General features: G+C 37.3%; 1 protein-coding gene across 1 annotated transcript in view; it reads right to left on the bottom strand.

Moving 5' to 3' along the window:
• Positions 1–7,806: 7,806 nt before the first annotated feature.
• The window catches only part of LOC121528634 (sodium- and chloride-dependent GABA transporter 2-like), a 38,769-nt gene continuing 22,517 nt past the window's right edge, over positions 7,807–24,058 (bottom strand). The window contains exons 13-15 of the mRNA XM_041816153.1: positions 20,299–20,399; positions 15,996–16,166; positions 7,807–13,110 (exon numbers count right to left, since the gene is read on the bottom strand). Coding sequence (XP_041672087.1) covers positions 12,961–13,110; positions 15,996–16,166; positions 20,299–20,399 — 422 coding nt within the window. The 3' untranslated portion in view covers positions 7,807–12,960. The remainder of the gene's footprint in view (positions 13,111–15,995; positions 16,167–20,298; positions 20,400–24,058) is intronic.

Here is a 24,058-nt window from a genome sequence, read left to right as displayed (position 1 = left end):
TGCGTGCGTCCACATCGAAGGAAAGCATTATCAAGGCTTTTCAAGACTTAAAGACTGTTCTTGTTTCAGCCCCTGCTTTGGGTCTACCTGAATACTCATTGCCATTTTATCTCCATGTCTGTGAAAGGGAAGGATTTGCGTCAGGTATTTTGGTGCAGAAGCATGGGTCACACTACAGTGTGCTACTCGTGCAAGTTGTCTCTGGTTGTCCTTGGAATGCCTGTGAGTCTCAGAGCCAACTTTGCAACTTTGATTGAACAATCTGCTCCTATTGTGCTGGACAATGTTTGTGTGATACATGTTCCACATTCAGTGTTACAAATTCTAAACACATCTGCCTCACAACACATGACAGCTGCTCGTGGGTCAGGTTATGAAGCAGTGATTCTTTCAAGCCCAAACATCTCTTTGCAGCACTCACCCCCCTTAAATCCAGGTACTCATGTTCCTATGTGTGAAATGGAAGACAATCATGACTGTGAGTTAGCGATTGACAGCAGTACATCTCCAAGGCCAGATCTCCTGCAGACACCAATAACAAATTTAGATTTGATCTTGTACACTGACGGCTTAGCATGCCGTCCTTCTGGTAACACACATCTGGCTGGTTATCCAGTTGCGAATGACTGATTTCTAATGAAGCCCAAAGTAGTTCACCCTTTTATGCCTTCTGGTAAACCTTACCCTTGATCATAACTCAAAATATGATCCACAGACTCTGCCATACTGGGGCCAGATTGTCTCTGTCTGAGGTTCACAGACACACAAGCGGTGAGGAAACAATCCTTAACTATAGGAACAAACAGCATTTTATCTAACTCAAGAATCTGAGTTTAGACTATCAACCCAGGAGAAGAGCAGAGACGTCGAGAGTCCCCACTCCTGACCGTACATCCTGACCTGGGCCTTGAATTAGCTTAACAGAACTTCTATAAAGCATTAGAAATATAAGGAATATTGGAAACTTCCTTAACACCAAGCACTTCTCCTGTTGAATGATACCCATACTTTTGAACTCGTAAAAGCCCCTCATAGTCATTCCTCTGCGTGTCTGTATACTATCTCAATCCCCTGGCATTCCTTTATGCGCCATGAACTGTGCCATCTCTCTGCGTAATCTTGGATGCCTTTCAGCTCTGCACGAAACAAGCTCTCATGTCATAGGACAGTCTGTGTCCAGAGCAGGATTAAATGTTCAGATAAAAGATTTTTTTTTACCAGGACCATCTAATGAGAGCTGGAAGTGAATATGCCAGGATTAATAAACAATGTTCCGTTCAAACGTCAACAGTCAAGATCACAATTTCACTTTTTGATGACATGAAATTGAATCACAGGTAAATTAATTCAGTGGATAGTAGTTTGGCATTATATTTTTATAATAATGAAAAGTTAAATCAGCTGTGTGATTAACACCAGCACACACTTGTCCGCGTATTTGGCACTCTCCTTTACGCACGGAGGATGAAAGGTGTGCGTTATCCTGTGAGCTGCTGTTTGTGGCTCAATCAAGGGAAGAAGCTCTATTTTACATACCAAAAAGCCTCTCACAGTCATTAAAGCCTGACTTTGCTCGAAACTGGTCAGAAATATGAATCCATTAGAACGAGGTTGTAGTGGAGCTGTGCGAAGTTAAATTCTTCAGCTCTGATAAAATCTTTGTAACTTTTTGAAATACAATGAGACAAAATATATAGATCTCTCTCTATCTCTCTTGAAAAATCCTGCTGTCTCTTGCATGCAGCTCTTGACTGGTAGGCTCTCTGCGCTCTGAGGCAGGTCCTTCTGTTGTTACTTCACTTAACGTAACATTCCCGCGCTTGTGCTCCTTAATTTGCATTCGTGCCATGCCCAGGCTCACCTTGTCCTTCAGTGCCGGGGCCTTGAAGCGTGCTGCTCTGAAGCACGGAACAAATACACTCATGTCTAAGTCTGGATCAGTGGCCTACACAATCATGGGAAGAGTGCTTACTCGACAGATGCCCAGAACATGATCATTGACACCCTGCACAAGGAGGTTAAGACACGAAAGGTTATTGCTAAAGACCCAGAGAACTGTATCCAAGCACAAGTTAAATGGAAAGAAAAAGTGTGGTAAAAAAGGGGGACTAGCAACAGGGATAACCTGCAGCCTTGAGAGGATTGTGAAATTAAGCCCATTCAAGAATTTGGGAGAGCTTCACAAGGAGTGTACTGCAGCTGGAGTCAGATCCAGGACATGGGGGACAACTGTCGCATTCCTCGTGTCAAGCCACACTTGAACCGGAGACAACATCAAAGGCATCTTACCTGGGCTAAAGACAAAAAGGACTGGACTGTTGCTCAGTGGCCCAGAGTCCTCTTTTCAGATGAAAGTAAATTTTGCATTTCATTTGTAAATCTAGGCCCCAGAGTCTGGAGGAAGAGAGGAGAGGCACAGAATCCAAGTTGCTTGAGATCCAGTGTGAGGTTTCCACAGTGATAGTTTGGGGTGCCATGTCATCTGCTGGTGTTGGTCCACTGTATTTTATCAGGCCCAACTTCAGCGCAGCCATCTACCAGGAAGTTTTAGAACACTTCATACTTCCCTCTGCTGACCAGCATTAAGGTGATGCAGATTTCATTTTCCTGCAGGACTTGGCACCTGCCCACACTGCCAAAAGTACCAATACCTGGTTTAAGGACTATGGTATCCCTGTGCTTGACTGGCCAGCAAACTGGCCTGACCAGAACCCCATAGAGAATCTATGGGGTATTGTGAAGAGGAAGATGCGAGAGACCAGACCCAACAATGAAGAAGACCTGAAAGGCACTATGAGAGCAAGGGCTTCTATAACACCTCAGCAGTACCACAGACTGATTGCCTCCATGCCATGCTGCATTGCTGCAGTAATTCATGCCAAAGGAGCCCTGATAAAATATCGAGTGCTGTACATGCTCATGCTTTCCAGTAGTCCTGCTCATGCTTTCCGTTAGTCCAATATTTCGGAGTTGAAAATCTGAAATTTTAAGAAATGCTCTAATTATCTGACATACTGAATTTCTGGGTTTCATAAGCTATTAGCAATATTCATCCAAATTACAAAAATAAACACTTGAAATATATCAGTCTATGTGTATTGATTCGAGATGATATGTGAATTTGATTTACTGAAATAAATCAATTTTTTTGATATTCTAATTTATTGAGATGCACCTGTACTATTGACACATACAAGGGAAAAAATTAGTATGAATCACTTCATTTTGCACAGATAGCGTGTTTTGAAAACATCCTCCAGCAAAGGCTGGTGAACATCTTCACAATATCAGTGCATATTTGCTGCACTTTGTATATTTTAAATGAAATACACTGTAATTGATAGGGATGCATAATATTATTGGCCTGATATCAGCATCCACAGATGTTAGCTAAAAATGGCAAATGACGATATCGGCAGATATCAAAATTTCTGTCAGTATTTACATTTGATATTTTGGCTGTAAATATCAGCATGTATTGATAATTTCTATACTAATAATTAATGGAGTTTTAAGTCGGACCAACAGACCTAAGTCAGTTGAAATCTTTTTCTTTATTTATCCTCATTCTCTAAACTTTAAAGTGCGTAAGGACTAAATTTTGTGTCTTTATTTATCCTTAAATCTTAACATGTGTTCAAAGGACCTCATTTTTAGGGATGTAAAACATATTTAAAAATCGTTTTTGGCTAAATTGAATCCATGCCTAGTAATAGAGGTTTATTTTGTAATTATTAAGTCCTATTTTTTGAAAGTAATAAGTGTTGCTGTTTTTAATGTTATTCCGTTTGTGTTGGGGCTGTCAGAATGTGTGCATTAATCACGATTTATTAGGGTCCACAATTAGCGCAACTCATTTTTTTTGGAACTAGCAATTAACGGCATGCTTTACAGTCCCTCTCAGCACTCTTTGGTTAAGCCACTGCAGCATCTCCCTGCAGCCACAGTGATTTAGGATAAGCACACCACTGCTCCTTAAAGTCTCATTTACTTTAAAAACTGACAGACAGCCCAATGAACAAGTCAACCTCACCTTGACCTAGACATTTACCTTTTTTACCTGCCTCCTTTTATTTTGCGATCAATAATAATCAACAAGTTCCTTTTTCTGTAGTTAGATTCATGCTTTAAAAGGGCAACAGCGTAGCTCTGTTGATAGAGCAGTCACCCATATGCAGAGGCCATAGTCTGCGACACACTGGTTATGGTCAAAGAATAAAACAAAACAGCTTTAAATGCCAAAGAGTGGAATTTCAAAGTAGGACAATTGGTCACGATGCGTGGGAGAAATAATAAGAATAATTTAGTTTAAAAAACACAGAGTGTTTTTTAAGTGCCCTAGTTTTATAATGAAAGGGATTCCACTTTCCCAATTGTGCCTGGACAGAAAAAAACTGCAATATGTCTCACTGCAACGTTCAAATTGCAGCAGGCGCAGTATTTCTGTGACCTGAAATATGTCAAAATACCACTTAAAGAGGTTACAAAACTAAAGTGGGTGGAAGAGGCTTCTAATCGTTTTCTAAATGGTCTCAAGCTGAATGTCTTCACAACTCAAAAACTAAAACCACTAACAATAGGATCACATGTGCCATCCAGTGCCCACCTTTAGCGAAAGACATCTAATCAGTCAAAAAACACTGGCATGTTGTCGCCACTGATCCAGCCCTTAAAGCTCATCTGGACAACCCACTGTGGATTGTTTTGAAGAGACCTTCAAGTCTTGATAATATGCTGGTGAGAGCTGACTGCCCCACTACCCTGACATCCCTCCAACCAACGTTTTTGAGTCCTTTTGGGACCTAGTAACTACAAATGTGGAAATTTTCAACAATGTTACTTTACTTGTAAAACTAAAACTTTTTGTCATCCACACACAAGCAAAAGTATATATCCATTAAAGGTACAATCTCATGCAAAACTTCAAATGTCATTTATATGCTTAAGTGTCCCTGTAGACTTGCACACATTGGTAAAACCTCAAGACCTTTGAAAAATAGAATTTTTGAATCAATATAAATAAAGATTTAGCATCATCATAGGCTAAAAGGCCTTCCTTTTAGCATGCTTGCTGACTTTTCTAGTACCTTGCTTACACATACTATTGTAGCCTTTTATGATTTCATGTAAATGTTTAGACTGATATTGTTTATTGTTGATATTGTTTTGATTGGATCAGTTTTGCAGTACCCCTATTTACTGCCTGTGATAGATGGCTGTTTATCTCTGATTTATGAATAGCACCTACAGAACTTAGAGGTGCCCTCTCTAGTTGGGTAATGTATTTTATGACAGCTTCTTGCCTGATGGTTGCTACATTATACCATATAGTTTAGCCTCTGAATTTTCTATTTGTTTTCCTGTATTTTAACAAATGTGTGGACATGTGTTTTTGCGCTTCTGATCTATATAGTGTTCATTTTTGCAGCTATTTTTAATTGAAGTCTTATTTTTAGTCTTTAAGTGAAATGCATTTAAGTTTTAGTCACATTTTAGTCATTTCTATCCTTTTAGTTTTAGTCTAGTTTTAGTTGACAAAAACACAAAACATTTTAGTCTAGTTTTAGTCCATAAAACATCCTCCCATTTTAGTCTTAACTTTTAGTCCAAGCGTTTATTTTCTTGTCTAAATCTAGTACCAAGTCATGGTAGTGTGTTTTATGCATTCTGCCAGACCTGGGGCCACTCCTCTGTACAGCTGAGAGGCAGAAGAGCTACAGATGCATCATTTTTTGACAGATTTACCCACAGCGGAGAAATATCACAGATTTTGAATGTCTGACAAAAACTTGATTAACTTAATTAACAAAAACTTAAATAGTCATCTTGCCAAAACTGAATTTATTTGTGTCTGTTTTTGTCATCACACATCTATTTTTGTTAGTCTTAGTCTAGTTATTGTCAGGGTAAAAAAAAAAACGTTGCCGAACATTTTTAGTCTTAGTTTCAGTCAATGAAATTAACACTGGATCTATACTGTCATATGTTCTTGTCCCATACTGTGTGTGCAGAGATTGTTACAATTTACACAGCTTAACAATGATGCTAACAATTAAGCACAGTATCTTGAACATTTGAGATTGTAAATATCACATAATGTCACTGGGTTGTACGTTGACATGTGATTTTTGAAAACTTGCTTATGTGATGACTTATGGATGCCTGTATATATTGAAGTGCTATGCACTTGTCACTTTAGTCTGATGAAGAGCAGCAGGCTCAAAACGTCATTACTTTGATGCAATAAATAGTTCAGATTTTTGGAGCCCGTTTTTGTGTTCATTCTGAAATACCAGTCAAATACATTTTTTGAGGCAGAAATGTTATGCTGTACACATCAGGCAAACATTCAAGTGTCAACTTTTTTTTAGAATATTTTTCAAAATGATCCTACTTCTTTTGTTTTTGTACAGTTTAATCTATCAGATATCATGTTTGTCAGCTGAGGCCTATCCCATCTGTCATTGAGCAAGAGGTGGGGTACACCATGGGCCCTGGATTGTCTTCAGTCAATTGCAGGGCTGACATACAGAAACATACAACTAGGCACATTTATAACTACTGCCAATTTAGAGTCACCAAGTAACCTGATGAGCATGTTTTTGGTGGTGGGAGGAAGCCAGAGTATCCAGAGAGAACCCACGCATGCACGGGGAGAACATGCCAACTCTGCACAGAAAGACCCTCACCAGGAAGCCAACGAGGGGCCTTCTTGCTTTGCGGCAACAGCGCTAAACCCATACACACTCTCATTAATCAATTACCTTGTATGTTTTTTTCACAAGTATAAATGCCAGTAATTGTCATCTTTTTGCCTGTCCTTTAGCTAGGATTCCCCACTTTCCAAGGAAATGATTATGCTATTTTTTTAATTTCAAATGCATAAAACAGTAAGAATTTATTGGAAAAAAATATGTTGAATGCTGTAGCTGAAATCACAAGATCAGTGACACATTTTTAAAATAAATGTATAAACCTCTGTTATAACAAGAGAAACTTTATGAATCCAAATATAAACTGGTGTGGCAGTATGTTAAAAATTAATCCAAAATCACCACAATGTGAAGAAAATTTATTGATTTCGTTTAGCATGAATACAATTAAAAAAAAAAAAAAAAATTATTGCTTATGCAAAGTCAGCATTACGTAACCAGACAAAGTGCAGTTCTGTGATTGGCCTGTGGTGGCAACAGGATAAAATGTTACAGTTAAATAAAACTTAATAAAATTAAGGCAGCTGTCAAAGACAAAGTAAAATTAAATTTAAAAATCCAACCTGAAGCTGATGCTTAAATTAAATGATTTGTACATCTGGTTCAGTGCAGTCAAAACATTTTAAATTTCACATAATACATAATGGATCTGAGACTATTGCTATGTACAGTGCTTAACAAATTTATTAGACCACCACCCAAGGTAAGGTTTATTCCACAGCTGCCCTAAATTAACAGCACTGGTTATTACCAAAATCATTTTTATGTTTCTGCAATGGTTGATACACCAATATATGTAGAAGCTCTTTCACCCAAATGATATTTTTAATGCTAAAATATCCATGAATTTTCAAATTTACTGATTTACAAAAAATGGAAAAAAAATAGTAAAGCACATTATTATTTCTTGATAAATATGTCAAATTATAGTTATTTACTTGCATTCCTGAACAGAAAAATGAGTTTTAGTGGTTGAATGTTATGCTTGATTCATTTCTGACTTCTCAGAGAAGCCCACTGAGCCGGCTCAAATTTGGGTATAAAAAGGTGAATTCAGTTTGAAATTCCTCATTCCTGTTGAAAATGGTAAACGTTTTTAGTTTTAGTTTTTAGTTTTAAACAAGTTTTTGAAAGATTTCTAAAAATATTTATGTTTTCTCGTTTTTATGACAGGTGGTCTACTAAATTTGTTAAGCACTGTATGCAAGGATGGTTAATCACCTTCAGTCATCTACACTTTTAATACTGCCAAGAATCCAGTCAGTTATGTACCACACAGCATTTTTACAACATCGACAGAACAAAAACAGTTGGGCCAGCAGTCGAAACACCGGGCAAAAATAATTGTAGTGCAAGTCAAAACATGTTTGAATTTATTTCCAAAAGCTGTGGGAAGACTCGTAAAACAATGATTGTCTGGCTGGCAACTAATCTAGGGTGTATCCTACCTCTCACCTAATGACAGCTGGGATTGGCTCCATCTGTGCACAGGACCAGTGGTATAGATAATGGATGGATAGATTTATTGAACATGTGAGTAGGAAAACTGTTGCAGGCTTTATTTTTTATTTCATCCAGCGCTTGAGTTTGGATTAAGGCTATTAGTTAAAAGTATCTCTTACTGAACGATGAGGTTTTTCATGTCATGTCAATGTTGTAAATACTTCATTACCTATGTGCTTCAGCAGTCTTTGCTACTGAGGAGATCATATGGCAATCAAAAGTTTGACAAGTTCAGTCTACTTTGAAAACAAAATCACAATCACAATTGAAACACTGATGTGTATTTTCTGAACTGTACTTTGACTGCAAACACACACACAAATCTGAAATATACAGTATATTGAACATAAAGTACTACAAAGTTCAAAGGCCAAAGATAAACAAATGTAATGTCTGAGCTACAGCTAAGAATATCGGAAAATAGCATCATAGGTGAGGGTATAAAACTTATAGCTTAGCATCAAAATCTGTTTGAGTGAAAAGTGCACAATAAAGCCTAATAAGCTGGATCTAATTGGCTGGGATGGCTGAGATATTTATAAAATCTAAGAGCATAAATAGTAGTTTAACCTCTTTCATCCAACCTCTAAGTAGAAAGTCAGGGCATAAATAAAGAAAAGCCTCCAAAAAGAAAGATTCTTCCTCAGAGGACAAAAGTGGTTTTAACTGTAAATTGGATATTTTGTTGTCTGAACTAAAATTTTCCTTTTTTTTTAAGTTTCAGGGAGTTTTTAGAGCAAAGGAAGAAAAAACATTTAACAGATACCAGCTCGAAATAAAGTCATTTTTCAAGGCAGACACAGATATATTGTTTTAATATTGATATCATCCTATGGGGGCAACAGTCACTCAGTCAGAAGGGACTTGGCTTCAGAAACAAAATATGGGAGCTGTTCAATTTACTGGAGATGCCAGTTCACTTTTCAAAAACATAATGTATTTTTTATGGCCCAACATGAAAATGTGAGGAATTTTTGGAGTCTTACAGCATCTGTGGGATACATAAGTGACATACAGTTTAAGACTTGTACCAGAGGCTTTCCAAGAAGAGGGACTTCCAACAACAAAGAAATGAAAAAACATTGATCTGAAGTGGCAGTCAGCTTTGAACATTACGGTGTGCTCTGATTATAACAACCACCAGGTTTTCTGGTGTGATCTGCAGCTTCACACATGGACTAGGGGTCGTACACCCAAAGCTTCCTTACTCCAAAGAGTCGCTCCTAGTGACAAATTTCTAAGAAAATTCTTAGAATCATGAGTTTTGAATGTCCCCTTAAATTTAAGACTGGATGTTGGTGAAGATAAAAGTTATTCCCAAAACATCCTGACCCCTAAAAAACTCCTGAGGTGGAAAATCGCGAGGAGTAGCAGGCATTTCTTTAAACAGAGGAGAAAATAGCTGAATGGAGAGACAGGCATTAACACAAACAATGACAGTCTGTGACAGCTTAATACAATTTACATTAGATACTAAATAAGTAGGTTGGTTAAAAAAAACAAACATGAACAAATAAAGATAAGGGTACACAAGGAAAGAACTAGCACGAAAAAGGAGTGTAGAAGACAAAATGGAGTTTTTACTGAGAGTATTCTTTTGTGATTTTACTTGAGTGGAGGAGACAAAAAATATTTAAGCAGGTATTTCAGTCAATCTGAGACTTTCTCATAGGCCTGGGCGATATGACCTAAAAATCTAATCCCTGATTTTCTTATAAAAAAAATCGATTTACGATTTTAAACATTTTTTTCTTATCCTTGTTTAAAAAACACACACAATTGACAAAAATTTAATAAAGGCATGTTTTATTTTATGAATTAAATGTAGCAAATACCAACTGAATTTTCCCCTTGGGTAGGCACAAGCTGTAATTTGGTCTCAAAAGATGCACTTTTTTACTGTAAGGAGAGTTGTTTACATAAACACAGAAGGCTGCAATTATTTGCAGAAACATATGATGGCATACAGAGTTCATGTCTGAGCATAACATGAGAAAAAGGTGTTTTTTTTTTATTCTTTGTGTATGTGCTATTGTGTTACTGCTCCTATAGGTTTAGGTTTCATTTCTGTCATGCTGAGGTGAGTCAAGCAGCAATTGACTACACGTTTTTTTCCTATTGGGGGCGTTCACAATAAAAGTCCTCAATGAATGTCAACATCTGCAGACTTTTACTGTGAATGAATTGTCAGAAGTAGCGTTTTTAGCATTGTTCAACTAAGCGTCTGCAGTGGTGCTTTGAAGTGCAGCGTTTACAGCTGCGTCTCTACACTCATCTTTGTCTCATTTAACGTCACAGCTCGCTTCTATGATTGAACATGGACTTATTGAGCGAGTCAGGAGTTTAAACACATTTGATGGATTTAGCGGTCTTGTCAATTCCGTAGTGAGACACACTTTCGCCACTCAGCTGCATGTCTTTGAGATGTTGACACAAGTTTCCACAGCTTTTAAACTAAATATTGCGGGTGCTCTGGTTTGTTCATGGTCCGAAGCTGCAAACCTGAACCAGTTCCAAACAGCTGACGAAAATATACTGTTCCTATGAGACGAAACTCAGGATTTGCGCCGGTAGCCATGCTGTTGTGTGTGCGTCTCTGTGGTGAAGGGGGGGGGGTGTTAACTACGGGTGTCCCAGAGGGAGAGACTCGGAGGAATTTCGGAAAATCTCGATTTTTATTTTTTCATTCGTCCCAAACAAAAATTGTTTGTTTGTTTTTGTTTGTTTGTTTGTTTACTTTGTTTTACTTAAAAATTGACCTTTATTGTACGTAAGAAACACTTTTGTTTTGCTCCAGCAATGTGTCTGCTTTACCATTTCTGCTCCGGGAATGGTAAAGCAGAAATATGTCATGTCTTGCCCCACATACATTTGGGACATACTGCTCTGAACAGAGATTCCTAATGAATCGGATCAGAGAATTCTATTCCGAATGAAGTGTTTATATGAAGCCCTTTTATTCAGATCAGGCATGTCAGGAATGTAACTAGTGATGAGTAGTCTCTTCACACACTGACAGAACCAGCAATATGGAGAGCAGCACAGAGGTATGTATTTTAAAACACTTTGCAGGTTGTTCACTTTAAAGTCTGTTTTTTCCTGCTTTTTGAATCAACCAATCACAGCTTACAAAAGAACGTGTCATACCCAGCAACAGGGTAAGCCCGCCCCCTCACTTAGATAAAAGTTTCTGTCCTTTTCTCTCTCTTGGAGTTGATATAAGAGTGTTATGAAATCACTTTTAAGCAAGGACTCCTTGCTAGGTCTTTTTAAGCGAGGATAGGATGTTAATGAATACGGCCCCTGGAACGCATAAGACAGAACTGTAAGTGTATGTTTCTTCACGTCTTTGACAAAGCAAAGAGAAATGTATGCATGCCACAAGTGGTTTGCACTTTGTAGCTGACACTGTCTTATGGTCATCACTGAAATTTGAAGGATTTTCTTTTGAAAGAAAAAACATAACCAAATTAAAGTTTCAGGGTAAAACGTACAGATTGCATATAGAGCCATAAAATAAGAACTACTACATCACCTGCTGATGATGATATCTTTTAAAGGAGCAGTTAAATTTTGTAATTCTTTTACAGAGTTAAAAGTCAGAGCATTTTGTTGACATTGATAATCAAGACTGGGATCTCCTGATCTTTAGCCTGGGAACCAGACAATCTGCAAGCTCATGAATTATTTGCTCTGGCAGATGCGTCTGGCCCACATTCCAGATATCCAGCCAACCTATCCTGGCACTGATCAAACCAACCAAAAGCAGTGAGCTTGTTTGGGATGTGTGTGATATGAAAAGTAGACAGATAAAAAGCTGTGGGGTATTACTGTGACTTATCAGTTGCCTGCTACTGATATGGATCAATGTTGGACCTACATCAGGCTGGTAGAAAACCAACAATTCCATATAATTTCTCCAAAAATAAATAATCTCATTTTGTTCATGAGATTATTTTACAACCGTGTGTGCTGACGAGGCCAAACCCACTGCAATGCTGAAAATGGCTACAAATTAAAAAACAAATGCAATAATCCAAAACAAGTTCAGTAACTGAAACATGTTGCACACAAAAAAAATATGCTACAAACAGCATAAATAAAATGCAGTTACCACAAAAGGCAACGCAAATACACATTTGATTCAGCATTCGATCATTTGCACCACATTCCTGTTGCGTTACTTCATGGGGTTTGTTGTATTGCTTTTGAATTTGAAGTCTGTTTCAACCATTAATGTATCTTTCAACAACCCGTAAATCAAATTGTCAAAAACTGCTAAATACTTACAAACTAAACAATCCTACGTCACCACGGCTTTAACTGTTTGTAGGTCCATGGCAAGTATGCAGATGCATTTTGTTCATCACTTCTTGATTATTGGCCTTGGGCGTGCCCTAAAATGACCTGGAGAGTTCCAGGCCTGAGGATATCAGGTTATGAAGGGGGCATACTGAAACATAGACACATGGATCATCTTAATCATAACCATTAAAATGTTGTTTTGACTGTAAGTGTCCTTCAGAGAGCTAATAAGCTTCAATACTGTATGTAGCTGTAGATCAGAGACATTTAACCATAAGACAAGACTCAATGCTTTTTGTCCTGGATGCAGACTGGATATGGTAAACTATTGGAGCTGGAAGTCTTCTGAATATATTGCCTGTCATACGTCCCTAAAAAATAGCTTGTAAAACTTCAGTGAGAGATAAAACATTATATTCAAAACATGATCAAAATCATCTCACATTTGCATCTCCATCTCAGCTCCCCCACTTGCCTTGTATTCATTGGCAGCAGGACTAAGGGTGTTGTCGGGGTTCAGAGGGTACTGTTCTGGTTGCTTCGCTGTGCTGTGTGTCTTGTTTTCAGGGCGACAAAGTTGTCTGAGGTTCTGCAGGAAAAGTGTGTCAACACAAGTCCATGTCAGTCCAGATACTGAGGTGCAATGCAGCTTTTCTCACTTAGTAATTAGGAACATGATTCAAATAAAGAAATCCTAACATAAACAACAGAAACAATGAAAGCACTCCTTCACGGTTTCTTCCTATGTTGCAAGAAAATAGAATTTTTTATCATATTTTTAATAAAAAGGAGAACAGCTGAACAACACAGGGTGATGCATAGATCCCTCATCCCTAGAGTTGTACTCCAACGCCACCATGAGGTTAACAAATGTCTGAATAACAATTGGGTGAAGTGTTATAAAATATTTTACATATAGTCATGCCCTTACCCCTCAGAGTGTACTAAAATAACACATTTCCATTTTAATACATTTACACCTACATAGTAACAGTTAAAGGTACAGAATGTCTATGAATATCTACATTTGAATTTAATTTAATCACCTGAAAAAAAAAAGTTTTATTTACCTAGAATACGCCCTTTGTAATTCCATTACTTTATTCATACATGAGGAGGGTCCCCTTCACTGACTCCATCATCTTGAATCACCATAATGAGGTTTAGAGTAATCCTGCAGGGAATTTTCCTTTGATATGATTGGGTGCTGAATGCTAGTGGTAGACAATGCTGTATTTAGCCCTTTGCTAGAATTTAATGCTAATTTAACCGTTTTGCTAAAGCTCCAAGCTGCAATATCTTTTCTGTGACAATGCAGTGGTCCCAAAGAATGGAATCAACTTCCTGTATATATAGAATGACTATCTTTTGAGGATTGGCACTGCAGTGTTATTTTTGACAGCTATTTTTAATTTTAGTCTTAGTCTTTTGATAACATGTCTTTTAGTTTTAGTCACATTTTAGTCATTTCTACCCTTTTTAGTTTTAGTCTAGGTTTAGTCCATAAAAAGTCCTCACTTTTTAGTCTTTACTTTTAGTCCAAGTATTTATTCTCTTGCCTAAATCTGGTACCAAGTCATGGTAGTGTGTTCAATGCACCCTGCCAAACCAGGGGTCCCTGCTCTCTAATGCTGAGAGGGAGAATAGCTACATATACATTGTAATTTGACAGATTTACCCACAGTGGAGAAATATGGATTTTGATGAAATTAAATTAAATTGTTGTCTAGTTTCAGTCATCCTGATGAAAACTAACCATACTTTTTGTCAGTTTTAGTCGTCAAAGATCTATTTTTGGTTAGTCTTAGTTAGGGCCTGGCAATTAATTGCAAATTCGATCGAATAGCAATATGGTCTGCTGCAATTTACAAATTGCAGAAGTTGCAATATATTTTTTTAACTTGAAATGTGTCAAAATACCAGTTTAAAATATTTACTTTTTGCAGCAGCAGAGATTTAATGCACATTATGCAAACATTCAATAGTCAACAAAGTGGTCCATTATAATATGAGGTACTTCTCACTAATCTTTGCTTGCATCTATGCTGATGCACCACGCTGCTGCTGACAAGACTTCACCTCCACCCCAGCCTCCACCTTTATAGCTTAAAGCTTGTTACACGCCTTCTATGCCAAGTAAAACTGCATATCCATTTTGCAATGAAATGGTAAAATGTAAGATGACTGTGTTCTGGACTGAATGTAAGTTATAATATAGAATGATTTATTGCTTGAATTTGTTGAAAAATACATAAGATGAGGAACCTAATCGCATATGAAATTGCAATCGCAATATTGGGGAAAAAAATCACAAGTAGATTATTTTTGTAAATTGTTCAGCCCTAGTCTTAGTTTAGTTTTTGTCCTGGAAAAAAAAAGGCTGTCGAGGAACATTTTTAGTCAACTGAATTAACACTGTGGCACTGTTAGGTTGCACAAAACAAGTAATCTAGCTTGTACTTGTTTTGTTGTTTTTTTTCTAAAATGACAAAGTAGTTCTTTAGAAAGTATGCAATTTATCAATAATTTAAGAAAATAGAATTAAACGATCTTGCTTGCGGAGCAACAGACTTGGCTGTTAAATAATGTTTGGGGAATAAAACGAGGTTTGGGGACTTGCAGGGAACTTTTAACAGAGCCTGCCCTTTATACCCAATTTTTTAAACCTTAGGCATCATTGGTGCTTGTAGGAATATTTAAGTCAACAGTAGCATGCAGCTGTATGTCCTTGACTAGTATGTTGGGCCAGATGATCTCAGTGATATACCAGTTGTCCTTTTCAAAGTCCCTGTAAAGTATCCAAACTTTGTGTTTAAACACACTACATATATTGGAATAAGGTTGCTGTAAATATGTGAAAACACTGAGATCTATGTGTGACTGAATTTTGGATTTAGGTTGTTACAAAGTAGTTCACCTCTTTCTTGGCTTGTTTTTTTCTTTTTTTTTTTTTTGAGCAGGGCAAATATAGGAGCCCATGACCTCACCAGTCTTGAAAGGGAATTACTAAAGCTACAACGAAATAAAATCATTGAGCAGTTCATCTCAGTACAGTCTGTTGTTAGCTGATGTCACTTCCTCCTTTGAAAGTTAACAGCCAGTTACATAATGTGTTTTTGTTCATTGTGAAGTAAATTTTACAAATCTATCAGCCAGGGTGGCCTATGGGCTATAAACGTGTTATAATATAGAGATATGGATCTGACTTCTTCTTCATAATTTTGAAGCCCCCTCCATCCAACGTCAGGTTTAGGAATAATGCCAATTGGTTTGTCAATGAGAAAAAGATAGTACCTTCTTAAAAACAAGCAGCTTGTAAATCATGCTGTGAAGAGCAGCCTCATCTCTGAGCTCATTTTTAATACATTTGATAATTTATGTTCCACCTTTGAGAAAAACCTTAAGTTGTAAATCCTAAAGGACTTTGAAAATTTTTACAATGTTCCTCTGTTATTTATTTTTCTGAGTACTTACCTGCCCCATCGTCCCTTTCATCTGAGCCATCTTACAAATCATCCATAGAGGAACCAGGAGAACACAGAAGAGGCCAAGAGACCAGCCCAAAGCGTAGGCCCAGGTTGGGTAGATGTAGGTTTTGTTGAACTTGAGTGGTTTGTATTTTACGACTGAAAAGATGAAGGTACCCTAATGGAGGAATTGATAGAGTTTCTGTAAGATCAGTGAGGTCATAGTAAATTGAGATTATTGTGTAAGTAACAGTTTTTAAATGTGTGTGTTTGACTGGGACAATGCAAATTACATAGTACAAATTCAGCCTGTTACAAACTAGCTATAAGTAACTGATGTTTCACATGTAGAGATCATAGCTATTGCTAGTTTTCCATCTCCTGTCCCTAGTTAGGCTTGTAGAAAAATAAAGAAATGTAGAAGGAAAACATCAAATTACATAAATATAACATACTAGCAACAACAGTTGTAAAAAAAAACAACAACAATTAAAAGACTGTAGGATTACATCATAGTTACTTAAAATTACAGAAAACATGGAATAGTTAAAAATGCTCACATCATCTGTTTTAGTTTAAGCTACCCTTTAACACTTGTTAAATATTAAATGTACATAAACATAACTCAAGTGTACACAATATGAAACTCTGATTGATCTGTTTCAGTTAACACTAAAGTGGAAAAGACAACTCTAAGCCTTCCTGTGCACAACCTCTTATGTCCTCTTATTGTGAGTAGATATTTTGTAATAAAACTGCTTATTTCAGATGAGGCCAATTTTTTTTAATTTTTCTGCAAACATTTTGAATTAATAACCTTTTTGGGTAAGGCACTGTCATGTTTCAACATGACAATGCACTTGTGCAAAAAAAAAAAAAAAAAGAATTTTTGTATAATTTGTGAAATGTGATTGGCCTGGTATAGGGGCCTGGAGCTGGTTTTACAAAGACACACTAACTGTCCAGAAAATGAGCAGATTTTGGTTATCCCTATTCCACAGGATTTTTGGTATCAAAAGTTCTGTGGAGTAGCTTCAATATTTATGTTCAAGCAGGCTTTGGCTCTATGCTAGAGCAGAAGAGACAAAATGTCTCAGCTGACTGACAATTATATAGTTATAAATAGGAATGCATGATATTGGATTTTTTTTTTTTTTTTTTTTTGCCTGTATTAAATATGCTGCTATTTCCACACTCATGTAAGCTGATATTGATAATTTAGACACAGATATTTTTCTATTTAAAAAACATCAAGTGTCTTCTGTGCTGAGATAGGAGTAAGGAAGCTGTGCTATTCTTCAGTGAATCTGCCCTTTTGTCTTTTATATTCTAAATTATATAATATATAATAATATGGCTTCAGATCAAACTGTTCCACATCAATGGCAGTCATAGACTTCACAGAATGAATATCCACAGCAAAAGACAATAAAGAATATACATTAGGTAATAAAGCATTTGACACAATAGACCATACATTATTACTATCTAAACTACAAAAATTTAGATTCAGAGCAATAGCACATAAATGGCTCAGCAGCTACCTGGAAAACAGACATCAGTACGTGCAGTTAAACAACTAGAAAAGCACCCGGAGAGTGCAGACCTCCGCCATTAGCCATATCGTCCAATAGTGAAGAATCCTTTAAAAAATTCCTGGATGCATCTCCATGAATCCCCACCATGGCATTCGCTGATTACTCCCTCCCCGGTGGGGTAGGAACACGGTGAGGGAAAGTATTGGCTTCACTACAGGTGGACTGTCATGGTGGAAGCGTTGCCTGCTGGTGTCAACAGATGCACTGACAGTCTCACCCATAGTCTCAATGGACGACTGGAAGTCATGGCAGAGGGTAAATATTCCTCTATTCCTCCCAGCATTGTGAGTATTCTCGCTACAATTCTCTGTCTCTCTGTTACGTTCCGACTCTTCTCCTCGACTGGGAGTGCATCTTTCAAACTCTATAAACTCCAAAACTTTGAATAGAAACACACCCAAAATGCTGCTGGGATTAAAGTTACTCATGTCCGCCATCTCCTGGTGTAAAGTGGTAACAGCGCAGACCTTTGCCATTAGCCCTATCTCCCAATAGTCCAGAATCCTTAAAAAAATTCCCAAACTCCCAAAATCTAATCAGTTCTTCCTTATGCCATTTCTGTCATTTCTTGAAAATTTCATCAAAATACGTCCTCAACTTTTTGAGTTATGTTACTAACAAACCCACCTGATCACATAACCTCCTTGGTGGAGGTAATAACAAGTCTGACATGTTAAAGATCACATGTGGTGTCCCACAAGGATCAGTCCCGGGTCCTAGATTATTTATTTTGTATATCAGTGATATTTGTAAAGTGTCAAAATTGTTTAATTTGATTTTGTTTGCTGATGACACAAACTTGTTTTGCTCCAGTAAAAACCTTCCAGCTTCTGGAAACAGCGGTAAGTTCAGTGTCAATAAATTATCTTTAAATATTAATAAAACTAAATACATGATATTTGGAAATCAGAAAAATAATACTAAGGTAAAAGTTATGATAGATGATACTTACATAGAATGAGTTTATGAGAATAAATTCTTAGGAGTCGTCATAGATTACAAACTATGTTGGTAACCTCATGTTAACTGGATTAAAACTAAAATATCAAAGTCTATCACTATATGGTATAAAACTAAACATGTTCTTTATTTAACTTCACTACGTATGTTGTATTGATCTTTCATACATCCATACATTACTTACTGTGTGGAAGTTTGTGGAAGAACATATAAAACAATCACAAATCCAGTCTTTTTGCTTCGGTAAGGCTCATAAACATAAATTATCAAGAAACAACAAACAATTTGTTGCTAAATTTACAGGCTCTCAAATTTTGTGAACTTGTAAATTTGAGAATGGCTTCACTGATGTTCAAGCCATACAAGAAGATGTTACCAGACTGTATCCAGAGGTTGTTTCAGATTCGAGAGTATGAGTATGAACTGAGGGGGAGCTGTATATTCACAAAAACAAAGAGCAGAACAAATGTTAAACTAAGATGTGTTTCAGTTTATGGAGTTAGTTAGTGGAATGGATTAAAAACAGAAATGAAAGAATGTCAAACACACAGTAGGTTTAAAACATTTTAAAAAAAGATGATTGTAAATTATTTAACTGTGGTATGAACACAAAATGTGTCTGAAATTTGGATAGACAAAGGGTCTATATGTGATGAATGTATATTCATTTATGTTTATCTTATTGTTTATATTAATCTAAAGGGAGCTGAGTAAAATATGAATTTAAAAAGTGTAGGTGAAATAAGCAAAGGCTTCAGCCGACACCTTTTCGGCCCTGTTTTGTTATTTCTTTATGTTGATTGTTTGGTCTTAATGTTGAAATAGCATTCATTAAATGCTTGATTGCTTGTTAATTTTCACTTTACCAGTGTAATTGAGTCTGCATGTTTAAAGTGACTGAAATAAACTTAAACTAAATAATACAGATTCTTTGCAGATCATGACACACCACAGCAGCAACTCCAGATTGGAGGCAAGAAGTGATTTCTGAATAGAGAAACGCTTTTAAAATCCCAAAGTTCTGTGTGACTGTGTCAACCATTCAAAGAGAGACCAAGCTCATCGAGAAAAGGCCTCTGTCTAAGGCATGGACAAACAACCAACATTTGTGTATTGTCAGTTTCCACGAATCTGGCAACACTTCATTTTGTACCAGTTTGGCTTTTTAAATGTGTGTTAAATCACGGAAAAAATGGTGGAAAGAAAATTGGCGCTCAAACAGAAACTAGTTACTGTAGGTTACATTTAAGAGCTATTTTGCAGAAGAGGTTCTCTTGTTAGTGGTCCACACCCCTGTTATTACTCAGTTTCTTACCCCACAAGGTTTATTTTCCTCCTAGTTTATCACCATTTCCATTAAGCTGATAAAGGAGCACCGCTCAAGCCTTGTAGCTCAGTACAGGACTCCTGAAGACTCTTGTCTGGTGATCTCAAACAATCTATAACATATAAACATTGGTTGCAATCTGATTCCCTTTGTTCTTCAGTCCCTGCCTCATCTCACAGTGGGCGATATTTGAACTGTAAAATGTACTTGTTTTTGTTCTTTTGGAACAAAGAATCCACATCCATAAGCTTTTTTTTCAGTAACAGCACACTGTCATACAGAGACGGTGATAGAAACCAAAGGCATTATTAAAGAAAAGAATCATAAAGAAAAGGACAAAAAAAAAACAAAACGAAAAAACATGTATTTGTCTCACTACTGTGTATTTAAGATATGTTTATCAAAAGAGACTTTAACTTACTCACCAGACAAACACTGGGGGTGATGTAAAGCCAGCAATACTTCATTAGTGGCCATGGACGGTAACCAATCATGTCTTCAATGTTGTCATAGAGCCGATCTGCTCCTGTTGATTCAAAGAAAAATAAATAGAACTTCAGTTCTTAGTTGTCTCAGTAATCTTAAAATCAGAGTTGGTGTGGACATTTTTATTTTTTTAACATATTATTTTCCCATGTCCCTGGTTCTATGCAAGGACATCTAGAGCACGACCAGGGTTGTGTCAGTATTCCCTACTGCTCGATGGTTGCCTCAGGTGGCTAAGATGGCCTTACACCTAACAACTTTTCCTCCAATTTCAAAGTAGCAGACGAAATTCAAAAGTCGGAGTTTAATCATAGGAGTCTTGCTAAAGTTGCAGCTCGTTCCCGTTGTCTCAGTTGTTCACTGTAAGGTGCTCAAAAGACTTCATTTTTAGCCATTTTAGGGTGGTCTCAGTCTTGGTGTTACAACAATATCAGACCTACACAAAATAATGGTGTTCATATCATTGTGAATATTTTGATTACATTATGTGGAATTCTGAAGTGCTACAACATGCTCTACTATTCAAATAAACTTCTCTAAACCTTATGATCTCTTTCAAGCTCACAAATAAACTTCCCTCATCATGACAGTAAATGGAAAGAAAGCACTGTAGAAATGTTGAAAAAGGCATGTAGATATTAGCCTTGCAAAACAGATTAAACTCAAACAGGGATATAAAATCTAAACATGCAAAACAAACAGGAGTTAAGTGGGCTTTAAACTGGAATTGAAAAGTATGTGGGCTGTTGTTAAAATAATTCTCACCCTAACCCCACACTCCTGGCAGGCAGTGTTTAAATCCCTCTTGACAAAGAGTTGATGTGAAGGACATTTTTTCTCTTGTGAATGTTTAGAGCGTCTTTTGTTTTCATTCACAGTCAGTTAAAGAGTGCCAAAGAGAGAGCAAACAGCCTTCCACAAGAGGATTAAATGTCCATCATGCTTAAATAAGCATTAATAAAAATGATGGAGGGGAAAAACTGGCCATTAAAGATGACCTATGAATCAAAGAGAGGGTATATAGAGTTTCACAGAAAAAAAAATGTTTATTTCTAAATGCCAACATCTGAAAAAAAAAATCCTAAAACAGCCACATTCATTTTATCACATTCCTCATTTACTAAAATGTTGTCAGATATTTTTTCTTTCAGATAGTCAGAACCAAACTGATTATTCATCATGTGCCCTCTGACTAATCAACAAGTCAGTGATGTTTATCTTATCTAACCTGGGGCCAAAACATGACCTACTGCTGAATAAAAGGCTTTTTAGTTTTATTGAGCAGCTTTTTATTTGGCTTTTATCAAAATCCAGTTAAACATGGACCAAGAAGAAAAAAATCTTAGTTTTTATTAGATGTGGCGTTTGTGTATTAACTGTTTTGTATTGAAGATGCATGTTCCTTAAAATGAATTGATCTTTCTGAGCTGATTTCTTGCTAAGCTCTCAAAAGTTTTCTAGGAATAGCCAAAGAATGTGGCATGTATAGAGGCTCTAGGGTTCATCTCTTTAGCATTGTTAAACTATACTAGCTTATGTTTGTTCAAAATTTTAAGTTTGGTACCAAACACTGTGTGCAGTGTAACACTTCATGCAGCAAATACAATTTTTAAGGTCCGCCTGATCTGAGTTCTTCTCAGCTCACATTGGGCTCTCTGCTAGCTCTTTCTGGACAAATTAGCTAAATCACATCTTTTTGTCCCTACACTAGACATCATGTCTTACAATTAGATAAAACTGTTATTGCAGATTATTTTTGAGGCTTTTTCCCTTGTTTGATAGGACAGCTGAAGACAGACAGGAAATACAGGGAGAAAGAGTGTAGGAAGTCATGCACCAAACAGCATCGCGACCACGAATAGATCCTATCTCCAGTGAGTCAAGGACTCCAGCCTATGTATCAAACAATATATTGGATGTAGCTTTAGCATAGCAGTTGTGCTAGAAATTGACCACATTTCTGTATGAAATAAAGAAGTAAAACAACACTAAAAGCATTCATTATTTGAAAGATGTTTTCTCTCTTCTGCTGATTTGCTTTGGCATGAGTTTGTGATAGTTATGGGGGTAAAGGGCTAGTTGTTATGTGAGAGGTGGCCTACAATGGCTGCTAGAGGCATGATTAGCTCGGACTTGGATGTGTCTTTATTAAAGACACGTTAGCTTTTTGTGACAAAAAAGATGTATTCGCTCTTCTCCCGGTCTGCTTCTGCACAGATTTGTGATTGTCATGGGAGGGGTTTGCCTGTGTATCAAACGGCTGCTGCAGCAGTGGCTGTTAGCTTGGATGTAGCTTTTGGAAAGCAGTAGTTTAATCAGAACTGGACCACATTTCCTTTTAAAACAAGAGCAAAAAGCCGCACCAAAAGCTTGCCTTGGCAGAAAAAGAGGTTAATGCATGTCCTGACTGGTTTTAATCACTGAGGAGCTCCTCTGTGAATAAAACAATCTATGCCAGTGGTAGCCTGTCAGCTCAAATGTAGCGCAAAATGTCATATTGTCTCCAATCACCTTCTGAGAATTTTTTGAAAAAGTCCTGCCCTTCCCAAACACTTCCTATGGGAGCTTTCCCAGATGAATGTGAAATATATCTATGCAATGGATATACGAAACAGCCTATCTGGTGTGTCAGGCTAATGCTCTGTCTAGTGCTATGGATACCTTGTTTGGAGGAGTAGGCAGAGTTACACCTCTCCGCTGTCCAGCATTACAACAATCATCCCAGATAGTTGTGTTCAGCCCAGCCTAGGTTTTAACCTAGTCTTGTTGTACTTACATTAATGCCAACTAGTTCAGAACTCTTCAGCTGTGGAATCAGTAGAGCGTTGGAGCAGTTGCTTCGTGGCTAAGTTGCTGTTGTTCCTAAATGCTTCCACTTTCTTACGTCATTTTCACGCCTGATAGTCCGCAAGTTTCAGTTGGTTCGGAACTCAAATTGCAACATAGTAGCCCTTTTCTATGATTTGGTTTGCATTCACATTACCCTTGGTCAGACGACCCAAACCGTCTGATAACGTTTAGCTGTTATACATTTGTGGTGCTGTTGTCCCAAACAAAGAGCAATGAAGAGGAAAAGGAGACGTAGAAGAAGACAAAACCAGAAATTCATCTCCTTCCGCTGGTCTTTTTTTCCACATAAACAATGAAAAAACAGAATTTATGTTGTGTTGGGGCTTCTGCTTTTGCATTGGGGCATTATGAGCAGCCACCATGTCGCTCTTTATATGACACGAATAAATCAGCACTGAAGAAAAAGGTGAGCCAACATGTGAACGAGAGACTATGACGTGTTGCTATAGCTACACAGACGCCAAGGGAGGTACCAACATGTATTTGAGTGTTTTAAATCACATAAATAAATCCGTAAATCATCACACGTAATGCCACTTCCTGCCTTTTATTCACAACTTGGTCCGCCTTGCTTTCCCACCTCAACCAAATCGCACCAGGGTTCACTTTGAAGCAAACCGGGACCCCCTGTTTTCAAGTGGACCAGAGTTAACTTGTTTGGTCTGCACCAGAATTCAGATGAGCTTTCACACCACTCCAAACGAACCGGACTATCTGGGAAACAGACCAGAATTAGTTAAAAGCGGACCAAACAGCCTGGGTGTGAATGCGCCCTAATACTATCGTTTCAGTTGACTGTGGAATATTTGGCAGGTATGAAATTTCATAAACCCTCTTATTGCAAAGGTG

Source organism: Cheilinus undulatus, linkage group 3 (genome assembly GCF_018320785.1).
Source record: "Cheilinus undulatus linkage group 3, ASM1832078v1, whole genome shotgun sequence".
Taxonomy (NCBI): Eukaryota; Metazoa; Chordata; class Actinopteri; order Labriformes; family Labridae; genus Cheilinus; species Cheilinus undulatus.
Note: the sequence above shows the minus strand (reverse complement) of the source record. Positions and strands in the feature narration are given on the sequence as shown.